The 13849-nt window shown below is 40.0% G+C and overlaps 1 protein-coding gene across 1 annotated transcript in view; it reads left to right on the forward strand.

The window, feature by feature from the left end:
* Positions 1-13849, forward strand: part of LOC140714747 (E3 ubiquitin-protein ligase rnf213-alpha-like) — a 194113-nt gene that overhangs the window by 138861 nt on the left and 41403 nt on the right. The window contains exons 44-45 of the mRNA XM_073026278.1: positions 1663-1759; positions 12080-12191. Of these exons, the coding sequence (XP_072882379.1) occupies positions 1663-1759; positions 12080-12191 (209 nt within the window). The remainder of the gene's footprint in view (positions 1-1662; positions 1760-12079; positions 12192-13849) is intronic.

Genomic DNA, 13849 nt, shown 5'->3' on the forward strand with positions numbered 1-13849 from the left:
AATTCAATAATTATCAGAGTAGGTTCAAGGTTTCAGAGTTTGATTGGATTCAATGTGTTAGCCAATTGAAGGGGGCAATTTGCTCTGAGGGAGAGCCATCCCGGAGAATTTTCATGAAGCAGCTTTCCAGGTAGTGAAGGCATGCTTCTTTATACACAGCCTGAACCATCTGCGGGTTGCCTGTGCATGTTGGGAAGTCATGGAAATAGTACTGCACGTTGTTCCCAGTACACATGTCTAGATATCTCCAGGCATTAGCTTGTCGGGTGTGCATAAGTGACAAAATTGAGAAAATAGATTGCAGGAAGCAGGTCACTCAGCATCTGTGGAGGCAGAAGATATAGGTTGACATTTTTGGCTGGACCCTGCATTAGGATTGAAAAAGGAAAGGAGAAATTGCAGGAGAAGAGAGGCTGGGAAAGAGGGTGATAAGTGACAGGTGGAAGTAAACGGACTGAGATTGTTAAGCAGACAGATTGAGTGGAGGAAGGGGTGGGAAGGGTGAACAAAGGGAAAATAAAACTGGGGGTATGTATTAAGTTAAACTTAGTTTTCTTCTCCATTTGTTAATTTTTTTCATGTCTCCCCATACCTGCTTTCATCTGCCCATCATCCCCACCCTAGCTATCACCTACCAGCCCAATGCCTCCCACAACAACTAACCCCCCCCCCCACACACACTTCCCACCTCCCTACAACCTTGTACTATTATAATCTGGCAATCTTTTCTCTTCCCTCTTAGTCCTGGTACAAGGTTCATTCTGAAGCATTGATTTACATATTTTGCCTTCAGAGGTAACTCTTGAGTTCTTCCGGCATTCTGTATCTTTTGTTCCAGAGTCTAGTCTCTTTTGTCTTTAAATAAAATTAAAATGTTGCTTTGTAATTGAAGTAGCCCTGATCTTCTGCAAAATATTTTTATAGCAATTTAATCAGCTAGTTACGTATATATTTCATTAAACTTCACTAGAATTTCTAAGGCTGTATGAGTAATGTCTTCAGTTTCATGTGGTATCACTTTGGAATTAGATTCATACTTTTAGTGAGCCTAAAACTTTGGATTGAGAAGTGGGAATGTAAGTGGTAAATGAACGTCTGAGTTGGAGCTGAAATATAACGCTTGGTTACTGAATGGGAAACTATTAAAATTATCTGTTTTAGCTGCTCTGGTAGCACAATATGAGTGCTCTGTGACTCAGTTAAGGCACTCTTCAGCTAGAATTAAGGGAAAATAGTTGGTTGACTAGGCAAAAGTGGGTGAGTTGGTCAGCTCTTGGAAGATCATTTTAAAAACTGCCCTGGTCATACAAATGTTTCCATTGGTTGAATAATCACCTATGCTCAAAATGCCCAATGAAATGTGATCTGTTTTAAAATTGTGCTCTTCATAGTAAATATATTGTTATAAACTTGATATTACAAATGTTTGTACCTGTGTAGATACTCTGACAATGTTTTCTGTTATGGGTACTTCTCGAACGGGTTGTTAAATGACTGTATATCCATTTTCATTGTTAAGTTCATTGCCTCTTCCTGCCAGGAACTGCTTTCAGTAAAATGCACTACCAGTATTCTAAACCATTTTCTAAGTTGCACATTTATCTCAAGCATAACATTTGTTACTTTTCCTTTCTATATCAGTTGCCTTTTCTTTTTCCACAGATCAGTACTTTACCAGTAATCTTTCACCATTTGATGAAGCAGTTGATCGAAATCCTGTTGTTCGTTCCATTGTTCTTAAGCTGCTGTTAAAGTACAGGTACAATCTATTGATTGGTTTTAGTAATACTTTACATTTGTTGTAAAACTGGAATTAGTTATGAAAGAAGAGTGGCATTAAATAGTAATATTTTACTTTCATTCCAATTACTTCACTGCAATTTCTAACGTCAAATGAAGTCTGTGAAAACAGTGGCCACTCAACTGGGGATATAGTACAGAAGTAGCATTTACATTTTATTTAGTGCATATCAGGAAATCTCACAAAAGAAACTTGCTTCAAAAACATCATGCTGTTAGCCAGTGCTTTTGCATTGTTTTCATTTAGCAGTGTTTGTTGTGACTTTACTACTGTAGTTGCCAATATTTCTTAATATTTCGGATGAGTGAATGTTAAGATTCTGCTCATTGTATCTATCACCAGACTGGAGGAATCTTTCCTCTTCAATTATGTGTCCCTTAGTGTATCCATTAAGGTACATGAGATCCATGGATACATGATAGATTGGTTTGTCCACAGAAAAGAGAGATTGGAGTTGGAGAGGTGTTATTCTGACTGGAGGTCTGTGACCAGTGGTATTCTATAGGGATTGGTACTGCACTATTTTTATGATACATAGAATTGATTTGGACAAAAGTGAAACCGGACAACACAAAAACTGGCAGAATTGTGGATGGTCAGAAAGGTTGTCAAAGGATGCAACAGCATATTGATGGTGGAAATGAGTGAAAAATGGCAGATGGATTCAATTCAGACAAGTGTGAAGTGTTGCACTTTAAGAGGCTAAATGTAAGAAGGGAAGTACACAGAAAATGGTGGGACCCTTATGTATAGAGGGATCTTGAGTCCACTTCCCTGAAAGTTGCAACTCAAGTAAATAGAATGGTCAAGAAGATGTATTGTTGGAGTATTGGGTATAAAATTTGAGAAGACTTGTTGCAGTTCTATAATATACAATAATTATGTTAATTAATCAGTCATATGATGAAATGGCAGAGTGGACTCTATTGGCCAAATGGGCTACTTCTACTCTGATATATTGTGGTCTTAAAACTTTGTTTAGGGCACATTTGGAGTACTGGTGCAGTCTGGTTGCTGAATTACTGGAATGATCTGCAGGTTTTCAAGAAGCTGCAGAAGATGCTCACCAGGATATTATAATCACAAAAAATTCTGCAGATGCTGAAAAACTAACATACTTGCACCAAATGCTGGAGAAACTCAGCAGGTCAAGCAGCAACTGTGGAAATGAATAAATAGTCAACATTTGGGCTGAGATTCTTCTTCTGGAGTCCTGAAGAAGGGCCACAGCCCAAAATATTGACTGTTCATTTCCATAGATGCTGCATGATCTGCTGAGTTCCTCCAGCAGGATATTGTCTGTATTAGAGAATACGAGCCAAAAGGAGATCGTGGACAAACTTGGATTGTTTTCTGTGGACCATTGGACACTGAGGGGCAACTTGTAGAAGACTATAAAATTATGAGAGACATAGATGTTCTACAAATTCAGAGTCATTTTCCCAGGGTAGAGTTTTTTTCCCCAAGAGTCTTCCAGTGAACCCATTGGAGAAGATACTCGGGTTAGGATTTAAGCACAGGGCAGGTCATTATTTGCAAACATAGTTGAGTTTTTTTGAGAAAGGGACAAAAGAGTTTGAAGATAAAGCAGTGGACATTATAAAACATATATAAAGCAGTGGACATTACATAAATGTTCCTTGTCATGGTAGTAGGTTGTTGGACCTCAAGAGATAATTTGTAGAATGCCTAAGGGATGGCTTCTCTTTCAATATTTTTATTAATATTATATAAATTGCATGAATACAAATACAGAATTCATAAGGATACAAGTAAAACGAATTATATTTAAATCACAGTAATATGATCACAGTATCCCATATTCCAAATCAATCATGTAGGGAAAAAAGATTGAATTATGAAATGAAATGAAATAAAATAAAGTAATTGTATTTTGTTAAAAGAAAAATCTACCCCCACTACCAAAATGAACTGGTTGGTGGGAGAAAAAAAAGGAAAAAACTACCTTCCCATATAATAATATTATAATAATAATAATGGCTCAGATCCATACTTTAATAACAGTTCAAAGACATTAGAAAATCGTGTTTAGATTCAGAAATCGAACAACGAAACTTCTCTAGATCAAGGCACAACATAACTTCAGATAGCCATTTAACAGTAGTGGGAAGGGCACCCTCCTTCCACTTGAGCAAGGCCGCCCTCCTGGCCATAAGAGACATAAAGGCCAATACCCGCAAATTAAATGGCTTCAGTTTTGTAATAATGTCCTCAACAATACCAGACATGGCAGTCAAGGGATTGGGCTTAAAACTAACATTGAAGAGTACAGAAAAAGTTTGAAATACAGCTTTCCAAAATTTTTCAAGGCTCGGACATGTCGAAAACATATGAATTAGTGTGGCCACTCTATTAGTACATCTATCACAGTAAGGGGAAATGTCTGCGTAGAAACAAGAGAGCTTGTCTTTAGACACGTGAACTCTATGTACCACTTTGAATTGTAATAAAGAATGACGAGCACACAATGATGAAGAGTTAATCAATTTTAAAATAATCTTCCAGCTCTCTTCAAATATGAAAATCTGTAAAACCTTTTCCCAGTCTCCTTTAATTTTATCTAAAGAGGCCTTTTTCAAACCCAACAGTAGACCATAAATGTAAGATATTGAACCGTTGTCAAAGGGTTTCAGATTAAAAATTGTATCTATTATATTATCTGGACTTGTAGGAAATGTATGTAGTTGGGATCTTAAAAAATCTCTGATCTGTAAGTATCAAAAAAGTGAGTATTGGAAAGGTTAAATTTCATTGAAAGTTGCACAACAAAAAAGAGATTCCCTCCATTAAACAAATCCTGAAATCGTTTAATACCCAATCTATCCTGCTGATTGGAGGGTGGCTAATGTTGTCCCACTTTTCAAGAAAGGAGGGAGAGAGAAAACGGAATTATAGACCAGTTAACCTGATGTCAGTGGTGGGAAAGATGCTGAAGTCAATTATAAAAGAGGAAATTACGACACATTTGTATAGCAGTAGAAGGATCATTCCGAGTCAGCGTGGATTTATGAAGGGAAAATCATGCTTGACTAATCTTCTGGAGTTTTTTTGAGGATGTAACTATGAAAATGGACAAGGGAGAGCCAGTGGATATAGTGTACCTGGACTTCCAGAAAGCTTTTGATAAAGTCCCACATAGGAGATTACTAGGCAAAATTAGGGCACATGGTATTGAGGGCAGAGTACTGACATGGATTGAAAATTGGCTGGCTGACAGGAAACAAAGAGTAGCGATTAACGGGTCCCTTTCGGAATGGCAGGCTGTGACCAGTGGGGTACTGCAAGGTTCAGTGCTAGGACCGCAGCTGTTTACAATATACATTAATGATTTAGATGAAGGGATTAAAAGTAACATTAGCAAATTTGCTGATGACACAAAGCTGGGTGGCAGTGTGAAGTGTCAGGAGGACAATATGAGAATGCAGGGTGACTTGGACAGGTTGGGTGAGTGGACAAATGTATGGCAGATGCAGTTTAATGTGGATAAATGTGAGGTTATCCACTTTGGTGGCAAGAACAGGAAGGCAGATTTCTATCTAAATGGAGTCAAGTTAGGAAAAGGGGAAGTACAACGAGATCTAGGTGTTCTTGTACATCAGTCAATGAAAGCAAGCATGCAGGTACAGCAGGCAGTGAAGAAAGCTAATGGCATGCTGGCTTTTATAACAAGAGGAATTGAGTATAGGAGTAAAGAGGTCCTTCTGCAGCTGTACAGGGCCCTGGTGAGACCCCACCTGGAGTATTGTGTGCAGTTTTGGTCTCCAAATTTGAGGAAGGACATTCTTGCTATTGAGTGAGTGCAGCGTAGGTTCACAAGGTTAATTCCCGGAATGGCAGGACTGTCATATGTTGAAAGATTGGAGCGACTGGGCTTGTATACACTGGAATTTAGAAGGATGAGAGGGGATCTGATTGAAACATATAAGATTATTAAGGGATTGGACACACTGGAGGCAGGAAGCATGTTCCCGCTGATGGGTGAGTCCAGAACTAGAGGCCACAGTTTAAGAATAAGGGGTAGGCCATTTAGAATAGAGATGCGGAAAAACTTTTTCACCCAGAGAGTGGTGGATATGTGGAATGCTCTGCCGCAGAAGGCAGTGGAGGCCAAGTCTCTGGATGCATTCAAGAGAGAGTTAGATAGATCTCTAATAGATAGCGGGGTCAAGGGATGTGGGGAGAGGGCAGGAACGGGGTACTGATTGTGTATGATCAGCCATGATCACAGTGAATGGCGGTGCTGGCTAGAAGGGCCGAATGGCTATCTCCTGCACCTACTGTCTATTATCCTATTCTTTAAAGGATAGGTCAATTAAAGACGGTTTAAAAAAAATTAGAAAAGATGGGACTCGAAAGGAAGAATCTCAATAAACCAAAATGTTTTCTAAACTGTAACCAAATCTCAAAGTATGTTTGACCACCACATTAGAACAGCTTGTTGTTGAACTCACTAAGGGATCAGTGTGCTGGATTGGGTGTTGTGCAATGATCCAGACCTGATAAGAGAGCTTACGGTTGAGGAATCCTTAGGGAATAGTGATCACAATTTGGTATGGAGGGGCACAGGACCGAAAGAAGCTGCAGAAGATTGTAAAACTAGTCAGCCACTAGCCTACAAGGTACCCAGGACATCTTTAGGATGCGATGTCTCAGAAAGGCAGCTTCCTTAAAGGCAACATCCAGCACACAGGGCATGCCCTTTCCTCACTGTTACCTTCGGGTAGGATATACAGAAGACTGAAGGCACACACTCAGCGATTCAGGAACATCTTCTTACCCTCTGCCATCCAATTCCTAAATGGGCATAGAAACTTTGGACACTACCTCACTTTTTCTTTAATATACAGTATTTCTGTTCTTGCACTTTTAAAAAAATATATTCAATACATGTAATTGATTCACTTGTTTGTTTATTATTATGTTTTACTTATTATTACTATTATTATTTTCTCTGTGATAGATTATGTATTGCATTGAACTGCTGCTGCTAAGTTAACAAATTTCACGTTGCATACCAGTGATAATAAACCTGATTATGATTCTGAGTTCACTTTGAAATTTGAGAAGGAGAAGCTAAATTCCAATGTGTCAGCATTTCAGTGGAATAAAGGAAATTACAGTGGCACGAGAGGGAAATTGGCCAAGGTTGACTGGAAAGAGACACGAGCAGGAAGGACAGCAGAACAGCAATGGCTGGAGTTTCTGCAAAAACTGAGGAAAGTGCAAGACAGATATATTCCAAATGAGAGGAAATTTTCGAATGGAAGAAGGACACTACCATGACTGACAAGTAAAATCAGAGCCAAAGTTAAAGCAAAAGAGAGTGCATACAAGGAAGCCAGAGCTAGTAGGAAGATAGAGGATTGTGAAGCTTTTAAAAACTTGCAGAAGGAAACTAAGAAGGTCATTAGGAAGGAAAAGATGAATTATGAAAGGAAGCTGGCGACTACTATCAAAGAAGATACTAGAAGTGTTTTTTTTAGTATATAAAGAGGGTTGAAGGTAGATATACGACCAGTAGAAAATGACGCTGGAGATATTGTAATGAGAGACACAGAGATGGCAGAGGAACTGAATGCGTATTTTGCATCAGTCTTTACAGTGGAAGACATCTGCACTATACCGGACATTCAGGAGTATCGGAAGTGAAGTATGTGCAGTGAAAATTATGATTGAGAGGGAGCTCAGGAAGCTTAATGGTCTGAGAGTGGATAAATATACTGGACCTGATGGAATGCACCCTTGGGTTCTGAAGGAAGTAGCTGGAGAGATTGCAGAGACATTAACAGTGATCTTTCAAGAATTGATAGATTCTGGCATTGTACTGGAGGGCTGGAAAATTGCAAATGTTACTCCATTATTTATGAAGGGTGGGAGGCAGCAGAAGGGAAACTTTAGACCAGTTAGCCTGACATCAATGGTTGGGAAGTTGTTGAAATCATTTGTTAGGAATGAGATTATGGAATACCAGGAGGCACATGATAAGATAGGCCAAAGCCAGCATGGTTTTCTTAAAGAAAAATCCTGCCTGACAAACCTACTATAATTTTTTTGAGGAAATTACAAGCAGGGTAGACAAAGGAGATGCAGTAGACGTGGTGTACTTGGATTTTCAGAAGGCCTTCGACAAGGTGCCTCACATGAGGCTGCTTAGCAAGATAAGAGCCCATGGAATTACAGGGAAGTTACTAGCATGGGTGGAGCATTAGCTGATCGGCAGAAAACAGAGAGTGGGAATAAAGGGATCCTATTCTGGCTGGCTGTCAGTTTACCAGTGGAGTTCCATAAGGATCGGTGCTGGGACTGCTGCTTTTTACGATGTATGTCAATGATTTGGACTATGGGATTAATGGAATTTTAGCTAAATTTGCCAGTTATACAAAGATAGGTGGAGGAGCAGGTAGTGTTGAGGAAACAGGGAGCCTGCAGAGAGACTTGGATAGTTTAGGGGAATGGGCGAAGAAGTGGCAAATGAAATACAATATTGGAAATTGTATGGTCATGCACTTTGATGGAAGAAATAAATGGGAAGACTATTATTTAGATGGGGAGAGAATTTGAAATGCAGGGATGCAAAAGGACTTGGGAGTTCTTGTGGATGATATCCTAAAAGTATCCTCCAGATTAAGTTGGTGGTGAAGAAGGCGAATGCAATGCTGGCATTTATTTCTAGAGGTATAAAATACAAGAGCAGGGATGTGATGTTGAGGCTCTATAAGTTGCTCTTGAGACCACACTTGGGAGTATCATGTGCAGTTTTGGGCTCCGAATTTTAGAAAAGATATACTGACGTTGGAGAGGGCTCAGAAGAGATTCATGAGAATGATTCCAGGAATGAAAGGATTACTGTATGAGGAACATCTGGCAGCTCTTGGGCTGTATTCCCTGGAGTTCAGGAGAATGAGGGGGATCTCATAGAAACATTCCAAATGTTAAAAGGCCTGAACAGATTAGATATGGCAAAGGGGAGTCCAGGACAAGAGGGCATGACTTCAGGATTGAAGGACATCCATTTAGAACAGAGATGCGGGGAAATTACTTTAGTCAGAGGGTGGTAAATCTGTGGAATTTGTTGCCATGGGTGGCTGTGGAGGTCAGGTCATTGGGTGCATTTAAGGCAGAGATAGATATGTTCTTGATTAGCCAGGACATCAAAGGGTATGGGGAGAAGGCAGGGGAGTGGGGATGACTGGAGGAATTGGATCAGCCCATGATTGAATGGAGAAGCAGACTTGATGGGCTAATTGGCCTGTTTCTGTTCCTATATCTTATGGTGTTATGGTCTTGATTCGGAAGATAACGATGCATGGGATCCAGAGAGAGTTACAAGTTTGGATTCAGAAAGGCTTGCCCATAGAGGACAGAGAGTAGGCTTGGAAGGGTAGTTGGATGGATTAGCAAGTTTGCAGATGACACCGAGATTGGTGGAGTTGTGTATGGTGTAAAGAAGTACGAAAGAAATCAGTGGTGTATAGATCTGTTATAGATATGGGCAGGGAAGTAGCAGATGGAGGTTAATTTAGGCAAGTGTGGGGTATAGCACTTTGGGAGGTCAAATAAAAGGAGAAAGTATACAGTTAGTGGTTGGCCCCTTAACAGCATTAAAGTACAGAGGGATCTTGGAGTCCAAGGCCATAGTTCAGTAAAAATGGCTACAGAAGTGGAAAAAGTGGTAAAGAATGTTGATGGCACGCTTGTCTTCACTGGTAGGAGTGTTGATTATATGAGTAAAGAAGTCATGCTGCAGCTGTATAAAGCTTTAATCAGACTGCTTTTGGAATACTGTGTGCAGTTCTGGTCACCTTGTTGTAGGAAGGATGTAGAGATTGTGGAAAGGGTGCCGAAGAGGTTTACCAGGATGATGCCCAGAATCAGAATCAAAATTGGGATTTAATATCAGTAGGTTTCAGTAGGTACATTTAATGTCAGAGAAATAATTACAATATGCATCCTGAAATTCTTTTTCTTTGCAAACATCAACAAAAACAGAGGTGTGCCCCAACGAATGACAGTTAAATGTTAGAACCCCAAAACTCCTCAGCTCCCCCTCCCATGCAGAAGCAGCAGCAAAGCAATGAGCCACCCTCCCCCGCAGGCTAAAAAGCACCTGGATCGTGCAGCAAAGCATCAATAAAGACACAGACTTGCAGTGCCCCAAAGATTACTCATTCACCCAGTAATTTGACATACCACAGGCTCTCTCTTTCCCTAATAAGGGAAAAAGAGGTGTCCCCGTTTCAAGGCGAGAGGAAAGACGTAACAAAACAGTTCGCCGATTTATGGTGTTCAAAGTCTGTTGCAACACTTTTTCCGAGCCCTGTGCCCAAAGAACTCAGGTCTCTAGGCACACAGCCAGCAGCCAGCTCACTGCTTTCGATCTTCCACATACTCCCATGACACATCAGCTGGTGACACTGACCTCGAATCTGCCTGCCTCCAGAGCCACAAAGATCTGGCACCCTGAAGGTGTGCTAGTCTTTCAGGCCGCATCCTTGGCATATCAAAAAAACGGCCGGTCGTGAGGCTCTGAGAACGGGTACCATTTCCACAAAGAACTGAAGTCAGTGTGTAACTCCAGGTCAGGTTCTTCAAAAGAACCCTGACGTACGAGGGGTGTTTGATAAGTTTGTGGCCTAAGGTAGAAGGAGTCAATTTTAGAAAACCTAGCACATTTATTTTTCAACATAGTCCCCTCCTCCTACACTTAGTCCTGTGGTCGTGGAGCATACGGATCCCTTCTTTGTAGAAGTGGTCCACAGCAGGGGTGATTGATAAGTTTGTGGCCTAAGGTAGAAGGAAATTAGTTGTACAGCTCTCGTTACATGCACAGGCAGTTCATCTCTGAGTGAAAATACAAAAAGTTTGAAGTTGGAAGCTCATCTCCTTCTACCTTAGGCCATGAACTTATCAATCACCCCATGCTGTGGACCCCTTCTAGAGGTCCAAGACGCCAACTTCTATAAAGAAGGGATCCATATGCTTCATGACCGCTGGACTAAATGTGTAAATGTAGGAAAAATAAATGTGCTAGGTTTTCTAAAGTTGACTCCTTCTACCTTAGGCCACGAACCTATCAATCACCCCTTGTATGTCATGTAATTTGTTGTTGGATTGAAGGTTATGAGCTATAAGGAAAGATTGGACAGACTGGGTTTGTTCTCCATGCATCATGGATGTCTGAGGGGATACCTAACAGAGGTTTATAAAATTATTATAAAGTTTAGGCTGTCAGATTTTTCCCCCTCAAGACAGAAATGTCAAATACCAGAAGACTTACTTCAAAGGTCAGAGGGAGAAAATTTAAAGGCAGCATATGGGGCAAGTTTATTTATGCAGAGTGATAGGTTACGAAGGGTAATAGTTGAAGCAGACTTTGTGGAGTTTAAGAGGCTTTCAGATAGATGCATGAATATGAAGGTAAAGGAGGGATATGAATGATGCACAGGAAGAGGACATTTAGTATAAATTAGTATCAAAATCAGCACAGCATCATGGGCCAAAAGTACTGTATGTACTGTTCTAGGTTCTGTGTAAAAGTAAAATTCTGGAATGAACCGATTTGAAGTGAGAGGAATAGTTTTTTCTTTACGTAGAATGTTATAGGTTCCTGGAGCACATTGTCAGAGGATGTAGTGGAGAAGATGCAATAGCAACATTTAAAAGGCATTTAAGCAGACACATGACAGTCCATGAAGCGAAGGTACCATACGTAGGCAGATGGGGTTGGTTTAAGTGGGCATCATAGTTGTCAGAGATGTTGTGAGCCAATGGGCCTGTCATATGCTGTATTATTCTTTATTTTATTAACAGGATATTTACTACTTCATTAGAAATGAAATTGAAGTGTCAGGGATATGGTTCTAAGACAATTTCCTTTCTATGTCACAATTTCATAGTCTTGCTGCAGATTACAAGGTATTGTTGCTTCTGCCAAATTGATTTCCTAGAAGTTTGTTGTGCTAGGGAAAATCCAGGATGAGGTGCATATGATTTCTTTTTTTTTATTCACCTTTGGCTTGAATGAGGTTCTTTAAATGATTTTTGTTTAAATGTTAGATCCTTGTTTAAGCATGCCTTGATGAGATTTCTTTTTATTCCTGACTAAAGGTTATTCTCATAAATTAATGGTGTCCTCACTTTACAATTAAGATTGGTATGATAATTTTAAGCCTCTCGTGTGTTAATGGCCTTTTGTATTTTAACTATAAATTTCAGCTTTTAGTATTTAATTAAAAAAACTAAATGTCTTCCTTTCAGTTTTGCTGTTGTTAAGGATTACCTGCAGTGTTATCTGTCTGAAGTTCAAAAAACAAAACTTGGTCAAGAAAATAAGACTGAACTCTATGCACTGTTTCTGAATTGTTTGGAGGTATGTTCACCCAGAATCATTACCATTGATGTTATGACTCTTAAATGATGTTCTACTGCTGTTGAAAATTATTCCTCACACAGCATCTCCAGGTATTGCACAAGATATAATACAATATTACACAATATCCCACAATATCCCACAATAGTCCGTAAGTTGCTCTCTGGAATTGCTCTGGCATTCTAAGCAGGACTGGATGGTCTCATATGCCAAGATGCTGTTTATGAATTCAGTTTGGTGTTTTATATGATCATCCCTCAGAAGCTGGTGGGTAAACTGTCCTTGTGAAGGCTCACCACCTCTCTCTATAACTGAATCTCATAGACTTCTTGACAGAAAAACCACAGTGGGCCTATGTTGGCAGAAACATCTCTAGCTCCATCACACTGATCATCAGCACCCCTGAGAGCTACTGCTGGATCCAGCTCAATCCAAATCATCAAGTTACAGTGATTGGTCTCACCAACAACAGCAATGAGACGGTATACAGGGCAGAGCTAGAGTGGCATGTAGAATGGTGTAAACACAATAACATGTTTGCAAATGTGGACAAGACTAAATATTGTGGACATTTGGAAGATGCAAGCCAACAACCCCTCACTGCACATAAACAGTTCCTCCATGGAGAGAGTTAGGAGCACCAAGTTTCTGAGAGTGCACATAATGGACAATCTGACCTGTCTTCAACACCAACTGTTCAGTCAAAAAAGCACAGCAACGTCTCCACTTCCTGAGGAGATTGAGTAAATGAGTATCCCCCATTTTAACCAATTTTTAAAGGAGCACCATTGAGAGTGTCCTGACCAACTGCATCACCAACTGCTCTGGGAATTGCAAGATATCTGACCACAAGACTCTACAAATGATTGTGAGGACTGTTGAGAAGGATCATCAGGGTCTCACTTTCACCTATCTGAGATATTTATCAGGAGCGCTGTGTACACAGGGTCTTTAGGATTGTCGAGGATCCCTCCCACCATCTCTTTGACCCCCTACCAGCAGGATGGGTCCCATAGCATTAGGACAATGATTCTTGGGATGCAAAACAGCTTTCCCCAGGTCTTGAGTCGACTGAACTCCCTGCCACCACCCAGGTTTCATCACTTATGAAGTGCCAGTAGAGCTACATTGTTTCCTTTTTGACTTGTGTCATAAATGCACCTGATGCTAAACCTCACTCATCTGAAATATATTTATTTATTTGTGGTAGTATTGCTTTATATTGTGTGTGAATTATATGTACTGTGTTGTTCACCTTGGTCTGGAGGAACGTTGTTTAATTTAGCTGTATACTTGTATATGGTTGAATGACAATAAACTTGAACTTGAGGAGAACATTGAGCAATATCTTTCATTGAACATCGTCAAAAATTTTTATTTGGTTTTGCCACATTTTGCTGGAGCTTGCTCTTTGCAAATGATCTGCCATAATTCCTTCATTGTCTGAGCAGACTTGATGTTTTATTTCTGCTCCTATCTCTTATCTCATTTGGTCTGTAAGAGACTCTGCCATAATCTGAATTTGTGAGGGTATATTATAGATACAGATATTTGTCAATTAATGATGGAGCTGTATTCCAACAAATGTTGCATTAAGTAAAAGCTTGTAAATTGGGAAGTGTTTCTCATTAGTTTCAGTGTAAAAACCCTGATGTCCA

This window comes from Hemitrygon akajei, chromosome 22, assembly GCF_048418815.1.
Source record: "Hemitrygon akajei chromosome 22, sHemAka1.3, whole genome shotgun sequence".
Classification (NCBI taxonomy): Eukaryota; Metazoa; Chordata; class Chondrichthyes; order Myliobatiformes; family Dasyatidae; genus Hemitrygon; species Hemitrygon akajei.